General features: G+C 39.4%; 1 protein-coding gene across 5 annotated transcripts in view; it reads left to right on the plus strand.

Moving 5' to 3' along the window:
• The first annotated feature begins 226 nt into the window (after positions 1-226).
• Positions 227-18,831, plus strand: part of fbxo38 (F-box protein 38) — a 72,659-nt gene continuing 54,054 nt past the window's right edge. For 3 of the 5 annotated variants that reach the window (XM_043703760.2, XM_043703762.2, XM_043703764.2), the window contains exons 1-8: positions 227-310; positions 3,042-3,210; positions 9,112-9,245; positions 12,466-12,629; positions 14,046-14,211; positions 14,335-14,472; positions 14,673-14,810; positions 15,797-15,890. In XM_043703760.2, coding sequence (XP_043559695.1) covers positions 3,083-3,210; positions 9,112-9,245; positions 12,466-12,629; positions 14,046-14,211; positions 14,335-14,472; positions 14,673-14,810; positions 15,797-15,890 — 962 coding nt within the window. In that variant the 5' untranslated portion in view covers positions 227-310; positions 3,042-3,082. Of the gene's footprint in view, positions 311-576; positions 1,059-3,041; positions 3,211-9,111; positions 9,246-12,465; positions 12,630-14,045; positions 14,212-14,334; positions 14,473-14,672; positions 14,811-15,796; positions 15,891-18,831 lie in introns of those variants that run through there. The other 2 variants (XM_043703761.2, XM_087995404.1) reach the window with 2 other exon arrangements.

Below are 18,831 nucleotides of genomic sequence, written 5' to 3' on the forward strand. Positions count from 1 at the left end.
GACGATGCCGGCAGTCACAGGAGGGACGGCTTCCTTTGGGGTGGGGAGAATGACGACGCCGGCAAGAATGCATGCGCAATGGGAGGGGGGGGGGGGGGGGACTGGCGGACAGGCGCAGATGATGATGCCGGCAAGTACGCAAGCGCAGTAAGGACGGGACGGCTAGCGGACAGGCGCAATTGGGATGATGTCGGCAGGCACGCAGGCGCAGTGGAGAAGGGGCCGGTGCGGGGTCTTGTGGGTCAGCTGGCGGATGTTGATGTCGCCGGGCTTGAGATCCCGGTCTAGTGGCGGTGTGACTGCGGCGCAGGTGAGCGACGGGAGGAAGGGGAAGAGTATCCAACCTGGTTACGCTGTGGCATTCCCCGACAGTGAGGTGTCTGAGGAACTCTAGCTTCATTTATTGCCCTCTGTCGCTGGGCCTTACGAGGCCCGGCCTCTCCCGCAGCTCGATCGGTCTTCCGGGGGCAGGGAAACCGTCTCCAGAACAGCTTCTGGGGTTTGAGAATCAGAATAACCGCACACACTGGTCCCCTCCTCCAGGAATGAACACCCGGGCCAGTTTTTATTTTGCGTGTGTTTTGTTTTGTTGTTGGAAGATTCTCAGCCATTTGTTTTCAAGGAATCTTATTATGTGATCTAACAATATAGTCGCGTCTGGAGGGTTTTCAATTAATATTTTTCCTGTTCCGTATAAAAATATCAAAAGAACATTTCCTGCACTTTTGAACACAATTTCTTTCGTGTCATCCTACAGCCACCATTTCGGGTCTCCATTTGAAATTATTCTATTATGGAATGATCTGAATGCAAGTCAACATTTTGAATTATGCTGGGTTTGACTAGAGATATGACATAATAGATTCTTGACTGCCTTAGAGTTCGCATTTGGTTTGATTGAATATACTGATTCCTTGGTTGCAATGTGAATTAACTCTGAGACAAGTCCCCAATCCATATTGTTGGAACAATTCCTTGTGTAGGAAGAGGAAATTTGAAGTGATTGGCTTCTGTGTGGATGTGATACTAAAATGAACTTGTCAACTTATATTAAAAAGGTAATTTTAAAAATTGCAGTCTTTGCTCTTCTGGTAGCTTTCATAGTGTAACTTGTTCACCTTATTTTCATTTCTCACTTAATTTCCAAGTGATCTGGTATACTGTTATTTCTAGGGAATTTCCTGGTGTGGAAATGCTGGTGTTGCAATGGGGTGGAGAAAATCAGAATCTCTCACCACCAGATTATTGTCCAACAGGTTTATTTAAAATCACAAAATTTTGGAGTGTTGCAGCTGTATCACCGATGAAAAAGCAGTGCTTTGATAGCTTATATTTTGAATAAACCTGTTGGAGGATAACCTGGTGTCATGTGACTTCTGAATTTCTTGGTGCCTTTATTCTGTTGTCTGAAATTTGCCTGTCGCTCAAAGTGACAACAATGTGCTGTAAGTCACCCAGTCTTGGTTTTTGGCGACAGAACAGGTGGTCAGAATAACATGAACAAGTCTTCCTAGCCACCAGTTTTCACATATCTGTTGTATTTATTCTAAGCTCCACTCCCGAGCAATCTCTGGTGTCCCACCCCACAATCAACTACTATAGAAGCTGCCACCGTTCATGTTTATATGACCAGCTCAAGTTTCAAATATCATGTCAAAGTGTATTAAAAATAATCTGTTATATTTGAGGGAAAAACTCAGCAGGTCACATGCATGGAGAGAAACAGTTAATGTTTTGAGTCCAATGACCTCTTCAGAATTCTTAAACTTTTTTTGTTGTAGACATCAGAAATTACTCCCATATTAACTAATTCAGTTGTCGAACATAACCATCCATTCTGCTCAACAGCCTTAAACTTAAAAGAAAATGCTGGACTAACTGCCAACCAAAATACTTGGGCAGATTTTGTTAACTGGAAGAGAATGCTTCCAGCCAGCGGACAGAATAGTTTTATCACGCATAATGTAGACTGAGAGATTTATAGGTATTTTAATATCATTGATTTTTAATTTGAATTTTGAATTAGTGACATACAACTTCCTCTGTGTGTCTCAAGGGTTTAATGATAAACTTCTGAGTATTTCTGTAGCCATGATTACTTATTTTAAAACCGTATGGTTGAGAAGTAACCTCTAGGACTAATGATGTTTTTGTTTACAGTTTGGAGAGTTTACGATTGACCAAGGCGAACAATTGGTGCCTCGAGGTTTCAGTTAGAAGCTTCTGGACTTGCTTAAGCTTAAACCAAACCCAAAGTTTAAGGAAAAGAGTTTATCTTTTTTAGTTTGGGGCAGTTCTGCAAAATTTTGATGAAGATCGATTTGTGAAGCAATGTTCCAGAGAAAGGGAGAAAATAGTAAAAATAAATTATCTTTAGAGCAAGGAGTTTAGTAGTAGTCGCTGATCAGAAGTGTTTGGTTAGTACCTGAAGAGATTATTTGAGCTAAGAATGTTTAGGCTCATGTGTATGACAGCTCTGGGAAAAGAAGGTTTTCCAGATTGGGACATGCAGGCACAGTTAAATTCAACGTATTGAGTTGTTAGAGAAAGTGTTTTTCTTTGGTGTGATTATTGTGCAAGGGGTGTCGTGAGGGTACTGATAGAACCATAAAGCAGTGTTTTTTGGGCCATTGATGTGATTATAATTTGTCTGTTTCAAAATCTTTAAATTTGTGTTATATGTAAATAGATTTGATCTACACTATTTTACCTTCACTTCTGGTGCTTAATAAACTTCTGTTTTATTGTTAAAACCAAATCTCTAACATTGTGCTTATGTTTCAGTAAACCTTGTTAAACAAAAACACAATGTGAATAAACCGGACTTCAGTCTGGGATCTGACTTATCCAGTAATAATATTAGCTGGGATCATAATACATGCATAATGAAATTTGGGTTCAGGTTCGAAACTCGTCAAACTGACAACTAACATTGTACTATCTAATTATCTAATGACAAATTGAATGTAGAAATATTAGAATTCTTGGAGAAGCTAGTTGATTATTAATGAAAATGTAATTTGATATATTTGAACTGCCAGTAACTTTACAAAGGCGTGCACTTCTGAAGCAAGTGCTGAAGATGGGACCTCGACGGAAAAGCATCAAGAAGTGCTCAAGTGTGAATGAAGGAGGGGAAGCTGTAAAGGAAGATGAGCAGAGGGACTACATGAATCAGTTTTCACATGAAGTTTTATGTCATATATTCAGGTTTGTATATTTTAAATTATTCCTAAACGTATCACTGTAGTGAAACCAATTCATATGTGTTTGACTTTATGTCTTTCTTTGTTTTATTTGCACGCAATATCAATGGAATTTTTTTTTTGAAAAGCTGAGAAGAAATCCTATAGCTTCCACAAATACTTCCTTGATTTATTAAGTATGCCTTATAATGCAGAGCACTGAAGGGGATTGGAGAAGGAATGGAAGGAAAGCAGAATCTGCATTGTGCCTATGAAAATGTACTTACCATTGGCACAAAAATGAGTGGGAAGGAAAATGCTGAAGATGACGCACAGATTCTGCAGAGTGGTATAGACCAGTTAAGTGAGTGAGCAAACCTTTGGAGTGTAATGTGGGATGTTGAGGTTATGTGCTTTGTTAGGAAGAATACATGAGTCAAACATTACTTAAATGGAGAAAGACTGCAAAAAACTCAGCAAATAATAGGGAAGGCAAATGGAAAATTGAACTTTATTTCAAAGGGACTAGAATAGAGTCATAGAGATGTACAGCTTAGAAACTGGCCCTTCGGTCCAACTCGTCCATGCCGAACACATATCCTAAATTAATTTAGACACATTTGCCAGCATTTGGGCCATATCCCTCTAAACCCTTCCTATTCACATACCCACCCAGATGCCTTTTAAATGTTGTAATTGTACTAGCCTCCATGATCTCTTCTGGCAGTTCGCTCTATACAAGCAATGTCCTCTGCTTGAAAAAGCTGCCCCTTGGAACCCTTTTAAATCTTTTCCCTCTCACCCTAAATCTAGTTTTGGACTCCCCTCCTTTGGAGAAAAAAGTCTATTCACCCTGTTCATGCCCCTTAAGATTTTATAAACTTCTTTAATCATCCCTCAGCCTTCAATGCTCCAGGGAAAATAGCCCCAGCCTTTTCAGCCTCTCCCTGTCATTCAAACCCTTCAACCTTGGCAATATTCTTAAATCTTTTCTAAACCCTTTCAAGTTTCACAATATTTTTCAATTTTCAATAATTTTGGGAGATCAACATTAAAAAGTGTTGTATAAATAGGGAATTCTTGCAAAGGGTATACAAACAAATTTGGAGCATAGAAGATGGGAATAGGAGGAGGCCATTTGAGCCTGCTATGCCATTCATCACAATCATGGCTGATCATCCAACTCAATAGCCTAATCCTGCTTTCTCCCCATAAACTTTGATCCTGTTCGCCTCAATTGCTATATCTAGCTGCCCCTTGAATGCATTCAATGGTTGGCATCAACTGTGGTAATGAATTCCACAGGCTCACCACTCTTTAGGTGAAGAAATAACTCCTCATCTCCATCCTAAATGGTCCAGCCCAAATCCTCAGACTGTGACCCCTGGTTCTGGCCGCACTCACCATCAGGAGCGTCCTCCATTTACCCTGTCTAGCTCTGTTAGAATTTTATAAATGTCTGTGAGATAACCCTTCACTTGTTTGAACTCCAGCAAAACTAATCTTAACCTAGTCTGTCCTCATATGTCAGGCCCTGGAATCAGCCTGGTGAACATTTCAGAGCACTCTGTCAAGAGCAAGATCATCCTTCCTCAGAAAAGGAGACCACAACTGCTTTCAATATTCTAGGTGTAGCCTTACCAAGGACCTCATCCTTGCTCCTGAAACCTCCTGCAATGAAGGCCAACATACCATTGACCTTCTTGACTGCCTGCTGCACCTGCATGCTTACCTTCAACGACTGATGCACAAGGAGATCCAGGTCCCACTGCACACTCCCCTCTCTGAATTTATAACCATTCAAGTAGTATTCTGCTTTCTTGTTTTTGCTTCCAAACTGAATAACCTCAGACTTATCCAAATTATACTGCATCTGCCATTGATTTGCCCACTCACCCATTCTGTCCAGATCATGTTGAAGGACCTCTGTATCCTCATCACAGTTCAGCCTCCCACCCAACTTGATAGCATCTGCAAACTTTGACATGTTACATTTTGTTCCTTCATCCAAATCATTAATATATATTGTGAATAGCTGGGGTCCGAACACCGATCCCTGTGCCGCCCCACTAGATACTGCCTGCCAATTTGAAAAGGCCCCATTAATTCATACTATTTGTTTCCTCTCTGCCAACCAGTTTTCTATCCATCTCAGTACACTTCCCCTAATCCCATGCTTTTCACCTTACACAATAATCTCTTATGGGGGACTGTGTCAAGCACTTTCTGAAAGTTCAAATGCTTGAATACAAGGCTCTGGTTGGACAACAGCTGGAAAACTGCAAACAGTTTTCAGCTTTTTTTTTTCACAGTGAAGGGGAGGGTAGGGACTAGATCAAAATAGAAGCTCTGGTTTTTTTTGTTTTTTTTTGTTACTTTTTTTCTTTTTAACCCCCACACTACCACCTGAGTGTGGTAGTGCTTATTTTAGTTTTGAGCTTTATATCTCAGGAAACGTATCCTGTCATTGGAACCAGTCCAGAGAAGGTTCATTAGGTTGACCATTGGTAAGGAGAGACCTTCTCATGGGGAGAGGTTGAGTAGGTTTGACCTACACATTGAAAATTAGAAGAATGAGAAATGTATGTTTCAGTAAGGACACGATTCTTGGGGAACTTGACAGGAGAGCGGCTGAGACGTTGTTTCCCATTGTGAGAGGGTCTCGGACCAGAAAGGGTATTCTCCGAGAAAGTGATGCCCCTAAGAGTAGAGTCTTAGAGTAGGGAATTGCTGTGCAATTCATTACCTCAGCAGGCTATAGAGACTGGGTTGTTAAGTTTACTTGAGGCCGAGGACAAATTTTTAATTCGAAAGAGAATTCCTAGTTGTGGATTATTAGATTAGCCATCATTTCACTGAATGCAGGAACAGACTCAACAGGCTACTTCTGCTCTTATGCCTTATGGTCTGAAGGTATAGTATACACAGCAGATTGAGTTTTACTCCAGTGTGTGAATTGCGTTCTGTTTCTGTCTCTCTTGTTTTATTAAATGTAGGCATGTATTAAGTAAAATATGTTTTCAAATGAAGTGCCCAGCATTCCATCATTGTCGCTTCTGCTCTATTATTTATGCAACAGTAAACCAAAACCATGGAATTAGCTTTCTCATATGCTAATGACATGAGCTCACAATGCACCTCTTGATAATGTAGCTGTCTCAGCGACCAATGACCTGTCTGACATTAAGACCTGAATGTGATCAAGTTAATTGCAGCTAGACAAATATTTAAGATAGTGGAACATGTTGTGTGGGAAAAACCAGCAAAGATACGATTTCCTCTTTGCTGCAAATTCCAGAATTTCATAGTCTTTAATTTGACTAATATTAAGCTATGCTGGAAATGTGTTGCTGGAAAAGTGCAGCAGGTCAGGCAGCATCCAGGGAACAGGAGAATCGACGTTTCGGGCATAAGCCCTTCTTCAGGAATGAGGAAAGTTTGTCCAGCAGGCTAAGATAAAAGGTAGGGAGGAGGGACTTGGGGGAGGGGCGTCGGAAATGTGATAGGTGGAAAGAGGTCAAGGTGAGGGTGATAGGTCAGACTGGGGTGGGGGCGGAGAGGTCGGGAAGAAGATCTCAGGTTAGGAAGGCGGTGCTGAATTTGATGGATTTGACTGAGACAGGGTGGGGGGAGGGGAAATGAGGAAACTGGTGAAATCCGAGTTCATCCCTTGTGGTTGGAGGGTTCCTAGCCGGAAGATGAGGCGTTCTTCCTCCAACCGTCGTTTTGTTGTGGTCTGACAATGGAGGAGTCCAAAGATCTGCATATCCTTGTTGGAGTGGGAGGGGGAATTGAAATGTTGAGCTACAGGGTGGTTGGGTTGGTTGGTCCGGGTGTCCAAGGATATATTTCCCTCCCCTCCCCTATCAGCATTCCGTACAAGGATATATTTCCCTCCCCTCCCCTATCAGCATTCCGTAAAGACCACTCCCTCCGTGACTCCCTCGTCAGATCCACACCCCCCACCAACCCAACCTCCACTCCCGGCACCTTCACCTGCAACCGCAGGAGGTGCAAGACTTGCGCCCACACCTCCCCCCTCACCTCCCTCCAAGGCCCCAAAGGAAACTTCCATATCCGCCACAGGTTCACCTCCACACATATCATCTATTGCATCCTCTGCACCCGATGTGGCCTCCTGTATATTGGGGAGACAGGCCGGCTACTTGCGGAGCGTTTCAGAGAACACCTCTGGGACACCCGGACCAACCAACCCAACCACCCTGTAGCTCAACATTTCAATTCCCCCTCCCACTCCACCAAGGATATGCAGGTCTTTGGACTCCTCCATCGTCAGACCACAACAAAACGACGGTTGGAGGAAGAACGCCTCATCTTCCGGCTAGGAACCCTCCAACCACAAGGGATGAACTCGGATTTCACCAGTTTCCTAATTTCCCCTCCCCCCACCCTGTCTCAGTCAAATCCATCAAATTCAGCACCGCCTTCCTAACCTGAGATCTTCTTCCCGACCTCTCCGCCCCCACCCCAGTCTGACCTATCACCCTCACCTTGACCTCTTTCCACCTATCACATTTCCGATGCCCCTCCCCCCAAGTCCCTCCTCCCTACCTTTTATCTTAGCCTGCTGGACAAACCTTCCTCATTCCTGAAGAAGGGCTTATGCCCGAAACGTCGATTCTCCTGTTCCCTGGATGCTGCCTGACCTGCTGCGCTTTTCCAGCAACACATTTCCAGCTCTGATCTCCAGCATCTGCAGACCTCACTTTCTCCTCTAATATTAAGCTATGTCCTGTCAGCACTGCTGTGTTTCCCCAACCAGAATTTCACTTTTCAAGTGGACTACTTTAGTGTTCTTGTCAGCTTCCCATTCCATTCAGTTATAAACTGGCAGTGCTCATCAGCTTCCCCTTATCAATATTCTTAATTAGCACCATTAACATCCTGTCTTCTCCCAAAAAGCTCCTTCTAAAATGTCTCCTTACTATAGCTTATTCTTGCCTCCAGTTCTGTGTCCTTCTACATATTGTATATCTTCCAACATTTTTCTTCACCTTTTTTATAATAAAAGATGTAGTCTTCCTTTGTTTTCAAAAGCTAAGACCTTGATCTTCAGTTTTGCTTTCAAGATCAGAGATCTTCTTCACTCCCTCCTGGGCTTGGTTTCTACACAGCTAACTTCCTCTAAAGCATTCTGAGCTTATGTAATCTTTACTTAAGAAAGTTGTTCACTGACCAATAGTTTGGTTACTTACTCATTTGCCTTATCATTGAAATTGCTTATTTGGCTTCAATCTTTCTACCTTCTCATCTTCCAATCACATTTGTTCTCCCAATATTCAAAGTCATTTGTCAATACTCCCTCTAGCTTACAAATGCTCATTATAATAGTAATGCAATCATAGAATCCCTACAGGCTATTCAGCCCATCAAGTCCACACTGACTCTATGAAGAGCATCCCCCCCCCCAAATAACCCTGCATTTCCCCTGACCAACCACCTAACCTACATATTGCTGGACACTATGGACAATTTAGCATGGTCACTACACATCTTTGGAATGTGGGAGCAAATCAGAGCACCTGGAGGAACCCCATGCAACAATTGCAACATTTAAGAGGCATTTAGATGGCTATTTGAATAGGAAGGGTTTGGAGGGATATGGCCAGGTGCTAGCAGGTGGGACTAGATTGGGTTGGGATATCTGGTCGGCATGGACGGGTTGGACCGAAGGGTCTGTTTCCATACTGTACATCTCTATGACTCTCTGTGGAGAATGTACAAATTCCACACAGTCACCTGAGACTGGAATTGAACCCAGATCCCTGGTGCAGTGAGGCAGCAGTGTTTACCACTGAGCTATTGTGCTGTCCCTAGAATCCATAATCTGATTTTTCTCAGAAACTGTGTTATTGATATTAACCATATAAACATTACTTTCTGTGTCCAAATATCTTGTTTGCAGGTATCTTCCCCTACAGGATATCATGTGTATGGAATGTTTGTCCCGAAAGCTGAAGGAGGCAGTTACTGTATATATGCGAGTAGTGAAGGTGGTTGACCTATGTGCTGGCTGCTGGTGGGAGTACATGCCATCAGGTTAGTAAAGTAGAAAGATGAGTGTCATATATTTTGCAGTAATAGTGTCACTACATATGCTCTGAATGTTCAAGTGTGCTTTACTTTTGTAATCAGGTAGGAGGCCTGTGACCTGTGGAGTGCCACAAGGATCGTTGCTGAGTCCACTACTTTTCATCATTTATATAAATGATTTGGATGTGATCATAAGAGGTATAGTTAGTAAGTTTGCTGATGACACTAAAATTGGAGGTGTAGTGCACAGTGAAGAAGGTTACTTCAGATTACAATGGGATCTTGATCAGATGGGCCACTGGGCTGAGAAGTTGCAGATGGAGTTTAATTTAGATAAATGTGAGGTGCTGCATTTTGGGAAAGCAAATCTGAACAGGACTTATACACTTAATGGTAAGGTCCTGGGGAGTGTTGCTGAACGAAGAGACCTTGGAGTACAGGTTCATAGCTCCTTGAAAGTGGAGTCGCAGGTAGATAGGAGAGTGAAGAAGGCGTTTGGTATGCTTTCTTTTATTGGTCAAAGTATTGAGTACAGGAGTTGGGAGGTCATGATGCGGCTGTACAGGATATTGGTTAGGCCACTGTTAGCATATTGCGTACAATTCTGGTCTCCTTCCTATCGGAAAGATGTTGTGAAACTTGAAAAGGTTCACAAAAAATCTACAAGGATGTTGCCAGGGTTGGAGGATTTGAGCTATAGGGAGAGATTGAATAGGCTAGGGCTGTTTTCCCTGGAGCGTCAGAGGCTGAGAGGTGACCTTATCAAGGTTTATAAAATCATGAGGGGCATGGATAGGATAAATAGGCAGTCTTTTCCCTGGGGTGGGGGAGTCCAGAACGCGAAGGCGAAGGTTTTGGGTGAAAGGGGAAAGATATAAAAGAGACTTCAGGGGTAACTGTTTCCCGCAGAGAGTGGTACGTGTATGGAATGAGCTGCCAGAGGAAGTGGTGGAGGCTGGTACAATTGCAATGTTTAAAAGGCATTTTGATGGGTATATGAATCTGGTCGGCATGGACGAGTTGGACCGAAGGGTCTGTTTCTGTGCTGTACATCTCTGACTCTAAGTAAAAATATACATCAGACATTAAGAAAGAAGATCTATTAAACGTCAGCTTCTCCTTTAAAGTTGTTTCAGTAGTTAAGAATTTAAAATTCAGATTTCAACTTTGTGTATAAACAATATGTGCTAATTAAATGCTCGCTGCTGCAATGGTTGACCTAGTTTCAAATTTCTGTTTCAAGGCAAGTATCTGGATGGTGTTTTAATGGTGTTAGTCATATGGTACAAAAAGACCATTTAGTCTATTGCACATTCCCCATTGGGTGTGGATAGATAGCACTGGAGTATTTTACCTGACCAAGACATCATGAAGATATAGTTCAATTCTGTAAAATGTGCCTTGGAAATCAGGTAATAGAAAAACCGGCACTTTTGATACCCATACAAGTATTGGAGCATAATTAATTGAGTGTTAGTAGATTGTGTAGGAGGATCATTACTATAATCAAAGGAAGAATGTTGGTGCACCTTCACAGTTATAAACACAGATTTCCAGAAGATATTTCTTGGAGGACAGTTACATGTTTCTCCCTTGGATGATAGTGCTGTAATGTTCGACAATGATCTCTGATATGGATCAGCCAACACCAGACTCCCCTCCCAAGTCTTTTAATAAGATAACCTAAGCCCTAATTTTTATATATTCTTACAACCCAGTTAAAAGGAAGCAAAAAGAAGAATGGCATAATTTTACTGTATTGAAATACTTCACAAGATGATTTATTATTTAACCACTAGTCACCAACTGTTTCAATATAGGCAGCATCCCATCAACACATCCTTGACAAAGACAAATCAGCAACTTGGTTATTATTCTGATGTACTGTCTCTCTAGTCCAGGAGAAAGAAGGCCAAAAGAAACGATCTGCCATTTTAATTTAAGAGGAAGCCTTTCTAAGTCTTCACTCGAGCAGCAGCGAACTCTGTCTTTCGGCTCAAGCAAAAGCCACCAACTAACTGAAAATGAAACCAAAATGCTGTTGGGTCTGGTATGAGCCTGACCCCGCCCACTCATTCTTTTGTCTTGCTTTTAAAAAAAACACATAGAACTCAAAGCTGTTTACCTTCTACCTGTCAGAAGACATTTCGGCATTACTGTGAAAGCACCCCTCTGCTTGAGAAACAGCACGGTATCTTAAAGGCACAGTATAGTCACATCTCCAGAAGGAAATTCTTATTGCTGCAAAGTAAAAGTTAATTCAGAGAAAGCACTAATTTTAAGAAATTATTGTTTTGCACTGTTTTATTTGAAACAAAGGATGAAAGTACTGAATCTGAAGCCATAATCAATGAATATGGAATACAGAACCTGTCCTTTTAAGAAAAGGACAACAAGGTCTTCAGTTAGAAGAAAATGAAATAACTATTTAATGTCTTATAATGGAAGCATATATACCATCCAGTTTAAATGTACTGCGAAAGTAGTAATTTTGTCCAATATGCAGGAGAACCCTTAAGTAAAAGCATAGTACTGTCAATGCTGAAGATCTGAAATAAAATTAATGCTGCCAAAACTCAGGTCTAGCAGCATCTATGGAGAGAGAAATAAAGTGAGTGTTTCATGTCAAAAGACTCTTCTTTAGAACTCAGGAGAACAAGCAGGCAAGTACTGCAAATAAAAGACCATAATTATCATTGAACTTTCTTAACAGAGTCCAAAGTAATCTTATGCCCAGATCGCTCACTGTGCTGTGGAAATAGTAATATTGCCTGTTCATGAGGAAACAAAGAATATCCAGGTAGCCGTTGGTACAAGTAGAAGAATATCAAATACCTATTGAGCTTCCTACTACAAATTCTTCTTTAGAATCCAGTAGGATGGATGGGTGAACCCACAAATGGATGAGCCAGCAGACACAGCCATGCATCATATCTGATTCAAACTAAAAGAATTACACACACATTAATTTTCTTAACAACAAAGTTTCTATTTATTGTATCCAAACTGATTTTCTTAGCAATTCTGTATCTTAATCAGTAGCACACACTAATATTCAAGTGCGAGGTATCTTAATGCATAGTGAAGACATTTCTTAATTAGATGCACAGTATAGATTGCGGTGTTCTTGAGAAAATTGTTTATCATTAAAGAATACTTGAAGAGTATTCTAGCTTATGTTTGTGTGCTGGATAAATATAATTTTTTTGTGTGTGTTTAATACCAGGTTTCATTGATGCCAGTTTTTTAACACTATTGAAAAAAATGCCTGACTTGGAACAGCTGTATGGATTGCATCCCCGACACTTGGAACGACGGCGAGTCAGAGGGCATGTTGCATTCAGCATTCCTGGTGTACTTGAAGCTTTGCAAGCCTGCCCAAATCTATTGGCAAGTGAAATAAACATTCAACATGCTACTTAAAGATTAATTGTATTTCATGTAGAAAAGTGTTTTTTTTTTAGCATGGTGTACCAAGGACAAACATTGGGTTTAGTGATAAATAGATATTTATAATTTGTTTAGAATAGAGGTAAATGGTTTACAGTTGATGTTGCATTAATTCTAAATTAGTGGCACGTCCCTAAATACAATATAACCGGAACTCTTGTAGACATTTTTAATCAACCTCTCAGAGATGCTGTGAGACCTGAAACCCCTCTGTGCTCTCAGAGCAGGTGGGACCTGAAACCACGCCTTTTGATTGAGAGGTAGGAACCCTACCACTGCACCACAAGAGCCCAAACCTTATTAAGCGAGTTTAAAAAAAAAACCCAAAAGTATTTTATGATCTAGTAATCACATGTACTACTTTCTTTTAGTGAGAATGTTTAATGCAATAAAAAAAAATCCAAACACAACACCCAATATTATGTGTGCTATTGCACCTACATCCAATGAAATTAGTAGCATTCTCGATGCATCTAGTTGTCTTATATACATTTAATGGAGCAGTAGTGTTTAGCTTATGGAAGATGAAACATTTTTAAACCTAGACTATGTTGGCAGTTGTTTTAGTATTGGAAGTAATATTACAAGTTCTTGAATCAAGATTATATGCTATTTCCAGATTTCATTATTCAGAAATAAAAATAGCTGGAAATATTCAGGTCAAGTAATATCTGATGAAAGGTCATCAACCTGAAAAATTAATCCCATTTCAATTTCCTTAGATACTGCTTGATCTATGGAGCATTTTCAGCATGTGTTAAATTTCAAATTTCTAGCATCTGCTTTGTTTTACACACATTATTACTCAAACAATACAATTGTAGCTGGTTTACATTTTAATTTTGATTCCAGGAGCCAACTTTTAATTTATGCTGATTGCTTTGGTCTGCTGTTGTGTAAAGATAACTAAAGCTGCCAAAATTCAGATGCAAGCTGAAAACTAATATGATGAGGCTTTATCATTTAGTTTACTACTATTGTCAAGACAAATATTTTGAATAAACCACATCTACATTTCAAGAATATATCTTAATAGTTGATTTTATATTTCAATATTAAGTAGTAAGGTGTAGTAAGTTAATTGTTAGGTTCAAAATAATCCCTGCTAGATTAGTTATAACAAAAAAAATTAGAAGAAGCTCAGATTCTCCACTGCAAAAGTTCCTGAATGAACTTCCCAGAAATTTGGTGAGAAATTGCATTAATTTAAGTCAGTTCAACTGTATAATCTAGTTTCAAGAATTTTATATTTATATTTCGGGACTATGCAAATCTGTAAATTTAGTGAGCTCTCTGGCTGTTAAGTAAAATATGAAATTCTTGTTTCCTCAGTACCTTTATCATTTTTTTTGGTAGGGTGTAGAAACTTCCCATTTAGAATTAGTAGAAGCCATCTGGAATTACATGCCACAGGTCCAGATCTTGGGAAAGTTTCGAAATCGTAATGGTGCTTTCCCAATCCCTCCAGAAAACAAACTAACAATTCCAGTAGGAGTCAAGATACAAACACTCCATCTGGTTGGTAAGCAGAGTTTTATGCATTTGGTTTGCAGTGGAGAAAAAAGGGATTTTAGTTTCAAAATCTCTTGGCTGAAATGTTCCTGTTATTTTGAATTGATTTAGTTTAAATTTCTTTTTCTTTTAGGAGTGAATGTTCCTGAAATTCCTTGTGTCCCAATGTTGAGACACCTGTATTTGCAATGGGTTCGACTAACCAAACCTCAGCCTTTTAAAGACTTTCTGTGTGTCAGTTTACGCACTTTTGTAATGCGGAATTGTGCAGGTACAAAAGAAGAGTATTTTCAACATAGATGCTGTTAAGCAAATAAATTGGCTATTTCTTTAAGCCATTTTTCATGTTCATAAAATGCACTATACTTGCACTTTTTTGAAAACCACAAGTAGTCAGAAATAGAGCATGATTTGTGCTTACAATATGAGGAAAATTTTTAACAAATACATTTGATATGTTGCATTTTGTAGGTCCCACCAATTCCTTAAAGTATGTTCCACTTGTGACTGGGTTAGCTTCAGCCAGGAACTTGGAGCATTTGGAACTAGTTCGTGTACCTTTTCTTGGAGGATTGATTCAACATGTAGTTGAAGACAGCTCCAGATCAGGTATGTGACTTTTCATTATGCTTGAGAATAGGTTAATATGACAAGTTTTGATTTAGTGGCTGCATTTTTTTTCAATAAAAGGAAGTTATTGTATGTTGCCAGTCATTTCAAACCAAATTTTTACACTGATCTTCTTTTTGAATGTGACAAGTTTGTAATAGTTGCCTGTCAATAACAGCTTTGAAGGAAAGTCTAGCACCGAACTTTCAAGTCTGTACAAAATTCATGGTTGACCTATTTTTATTTGACAGTGCCTTTTTGAATTTTGTAAATCAATAAACTAAAATCCAGGAGGTCAGGCAAACGTTTGTGGAATATAAAACAAGGGCAATTTTATTAGATTGAATAGTTAGAAAATCTTGAGTTTCAAGTTTGTAACTTGAAGAACTGTACTGATATTCTATAGAAACATTTGGCATGAATTACTTCAGGAGTAGTGCAGAATAGGTGACTGCCCATTATTACATCCTTTCCATTTTTTCTTTGTTTGCATGGAATGTATTTTTTAAAAAGTTGATCTGTTGTTCATCTTTCTTTTGCATCTTTGACGTTGTATTCCATTTTTCTTAAAATAAATCCTTTGAAATTTAACACTAGTCGCAATCTTTTATTTTTATCCAAGTTAGTAAGACTACTATAAATATACAATATTAATGTTAGATTATCTTCGTTCTCCATTTACATAATAAATTCACTTTTGCATTAAATGAAGTCTCACATGATGCTCTACAGCTCTTGAAGATTGAAGTGAGGTTTTGTGGAGACGTAAGCTAGTCCAGTACATAAAAGCAACTACTCAGCAGGATCTGTTGTCCATTTATCCAGGTGCACAGATGGAATTTGACTGAGAGTGAACTAAGAACTAAAATGATCTAGGGTCGAAAGGTTAGAAAGACCTGATCAAAAAAAAAATATAAATAGCTGAGCAGATACTTATGCTTATGTTGAATTGGGCCTTTTTTTTAAAAAAAATTTTCTTAATATAGGTGGTTTCAGAAATCTACATACTATTGTATTTGGAGCATGCAAAAATGCACTAGAAGTGGACCTTGGCTACCTCATTATCACTGCTGCTCGTAGGTGAGTTTATGCAATGTATGTCATAAATGCCTTGTAGGTGTATTAAATGAATTAGTTTGAATAAGATGCACCTATGGAAGACAGTGCCAGAGAGTACAACACCATAACAAATTTATCTCTAATTCGAATTTAAAGGTTAGCAAATACGTCTTGGATTCAATGAGAGCGAAGAATATTCGTGATTGGTAGTGGGAAATATGATTTGTGTAGGTTCAGTTCCCAACAATTTATTTCTGTTTCAGTGCTGTTCTGATGTTTTATGTATAATTTTTGTTACATGCTTTTAACCTCAAAGTAACTGTTTAGTTAACATATTATTCTAGCAAGTTGAAAGATTTGTGGAGTTGCATAGGATTCTCTTTGTATTGTTTAATTTCCTTCAGAAAATTGTAGCGAATATGTGAAAGAAAGAAAGAAGTGTTAGTTCTCTTTGTGAAAGAACAGAACAGGATATGTCCTTGGATAGTAAACAGACAAAGAAAAATGAAAGCTGAATGCCTACGTCAAGTAGCAGCTTACAAAAACAGAGATTGGAAAGACTTTTAAGTATTAGGGGGTAAGAAGTTTCTGTACATTTAATGTTCGTAATAAAAACAGTTGGGAAGCAAAGATGAGATTGAGCCTTGTTTTCTGTTAAATTAGTTTTAAGCATGACTTGATACATTCCAGGAATTAGGTAATGCTAACTCAACATGATATCATTACAGATTATGGTAATAGAATAAAATTGTTTAGTTAATTGTTTAGGCTTCACCAAACCACTGGAATTTTGTCTCATCTTAAGTTTTCTTCTCTTGTCCCCCTTTAATACCACCGTCAATTAATTATCTAGTTAACCCATTACGTTACCATTGCTACTTGGAGTAATTCACTTACATTATAATGATCTTTTACAAGAAAAGAAAATTGGAACATTTTACCCAAAATATCTACGAGTACTGATCCTGAAGTTATCATCCCATATTATTGATTTTTCATTGAGTCGAAAAATTATTACGATTAGTCTCTGAACACTCCATTATTGAATAAGCAGAAATTTTCTTGAGTTAAATATTGGGAAACCAAAGTCATTTATGTTTTGAAAATCCCACCGCAAACTTTGTTTCTTAGCCATTGACTACATCCCTTCCTTTGTCCTCTAAATTTCCAAAGTGTTTTAAATATTAATGCCCTATTGATCCCATGCTATGGCATTTCAAATATTCCTCTAAATGCTACTTAGTTATTGTGATAGTTCTGGATGTGAGTTTGCTCGCTGAGCTGGAAGGTACGCTTTAAGACATTTTGTCACCATACTAGGTAACTTAATCTGTGAGGCTCTGGTGATGCGCTGGTGTAACGTCCCGCTTTCTATTTATATTTTGGATTGGTGATGTCATTTCTGTTCTTTTTCTCAGAGGATCGTAGATGGGGGTCCAACTCGATGTATTTGTTGATAGAGTTCCATGCTTCTAGGAATTTTCATGTATGTCTCTATTTGGCTTGTCCTAGGATTGATGTATTTTCGCAGTCAGTGGTGTCCTTTATTATATGTATGTAAGGATACTAGTGATAGTGAGTCATATATCTTTTTGTGGCTCGTTGATGTTCATGTATCCTGGTGGCTAGTTTTCTGCCTGTTTGCGCAATGTAGTGCTTAATACAGTCCTTGCAAGGTATTTTGTAAATGATGTTCATTTTGCTTGTTGTCTGTATAGGGTCTTTTTAAGTTCAATGGCTACTGTTTTAGTGTGTTGGTTGGTTTGTGGGCTACCATGGTGCCAAGAGGTCTGAGTAGTCTGGCAATCATTTCAGAGATGTCTTTGATGTAGGGTAAAATGGCGTTTTGTCCGCTTATTTGATTTTGTTGCTGAGAAATCGGCAGATGGTGTTTATTGGGTACCCGTTCTTCTTGAATACACTGTATAGGTGATTTTCTTCTGCTCTTAGTTCCTCTGTGCTGCAGTGTGTGGTGGCTCATTGAAGTAATGTCCTAATGCAGCTTTGTTTGAGGATGTTTGGATGACTGCTTCTGTAGTTCAGCATTTGGTCCGTATGTGTTGTTTTCCCATAGACGCTGGTTTGAAGTTCCCCGTTGATTGTTCGCTACCGTGACATCTAGGAATGGCAGTTTGTTGTTGTTTTCATCCTCTTGTGAATTTTATGCCAGCAAGGATGTTATTGATAGTCTTGAAGATTTCCTCTAATTTGTTACTTTTAGTAATGACAAAGGTGTCATCCACATAGGGGATCCAAAGTTTGGGTTGGTTGGTTGGCAGAGCTATTTGTTACTGCTTCTGCTAGGAACCCTGATATCGGTGATCTCATGGGTATTCTGTTGTTTTGCCTTTAGATATTGTTATTGAAAGTGAAGTGGGTGGTGAGGCTTGACGATGTTGTCTTTATTGAAGTTAGCAGTGTCTGGTGTTTGTGTTTTTGGTTCTTCTAATGGTGTAGTCAATGTTTCTTTTGGCCAGGTTGATGTTGATGGGTGTGAACAGGGCTGTTTTTGTCAAAGGAGACCATTATTTCATCATCTTCTATCTTGGTGTCTTTGGCTTTTAGGAATTCTTGGGTGGAGTGAATGGAGTGATGTGAGTCCTCTACTAAGTGTTTTCGTCTTTTGTGGAGTTTCTTGGCTAGTCTGTACATAGGTGTTCCAGGTAGTGAGACTGAGTCTGGCGGGGGGGTCCTGGTTTGTGAAATTTGGGTAGTCTGTAGAAGAATTGTGTGTTGGATCAGTCTGATTTCATTTGTTGTAAGTCTGTCTTGTTTAATTCTCCTGATTTCTTAAGTGTTTTTGTGTAAGGCTGTGATTTGGTTCTCTAGTTATGGGGTTGGGTCTATCACCACTTGTTAAGTGTCAGTATCTGCAAACAGTGCATTCGCTTTCTCGCAGTAATCTGTTTTGTTTAAAATGCCTGTCAAGCGTCCATTTGTCTGCAGGTAGCATTACTTTTTT

The sequence above is a fragment of the Chiloscyllium plagiosum genome, unplaced genomic scaffold, assembly GCF_037043375.1.
Source record: "Chiloscyllium plagiosum isolate Xiang-an unplaced genomic scaffold, Cpla_swu_hap1 HiC_scaffold_16, whole genome shotgun sequence".
In the NCBI taxonomy this organism is placed as follows: Eukaryota; Metazoa; Chordata; class Chondrichthyes; order Orectolobiformes; family Hemiscylliidae; genus Chiloscyllium; species Chiloscyllium plagiosum.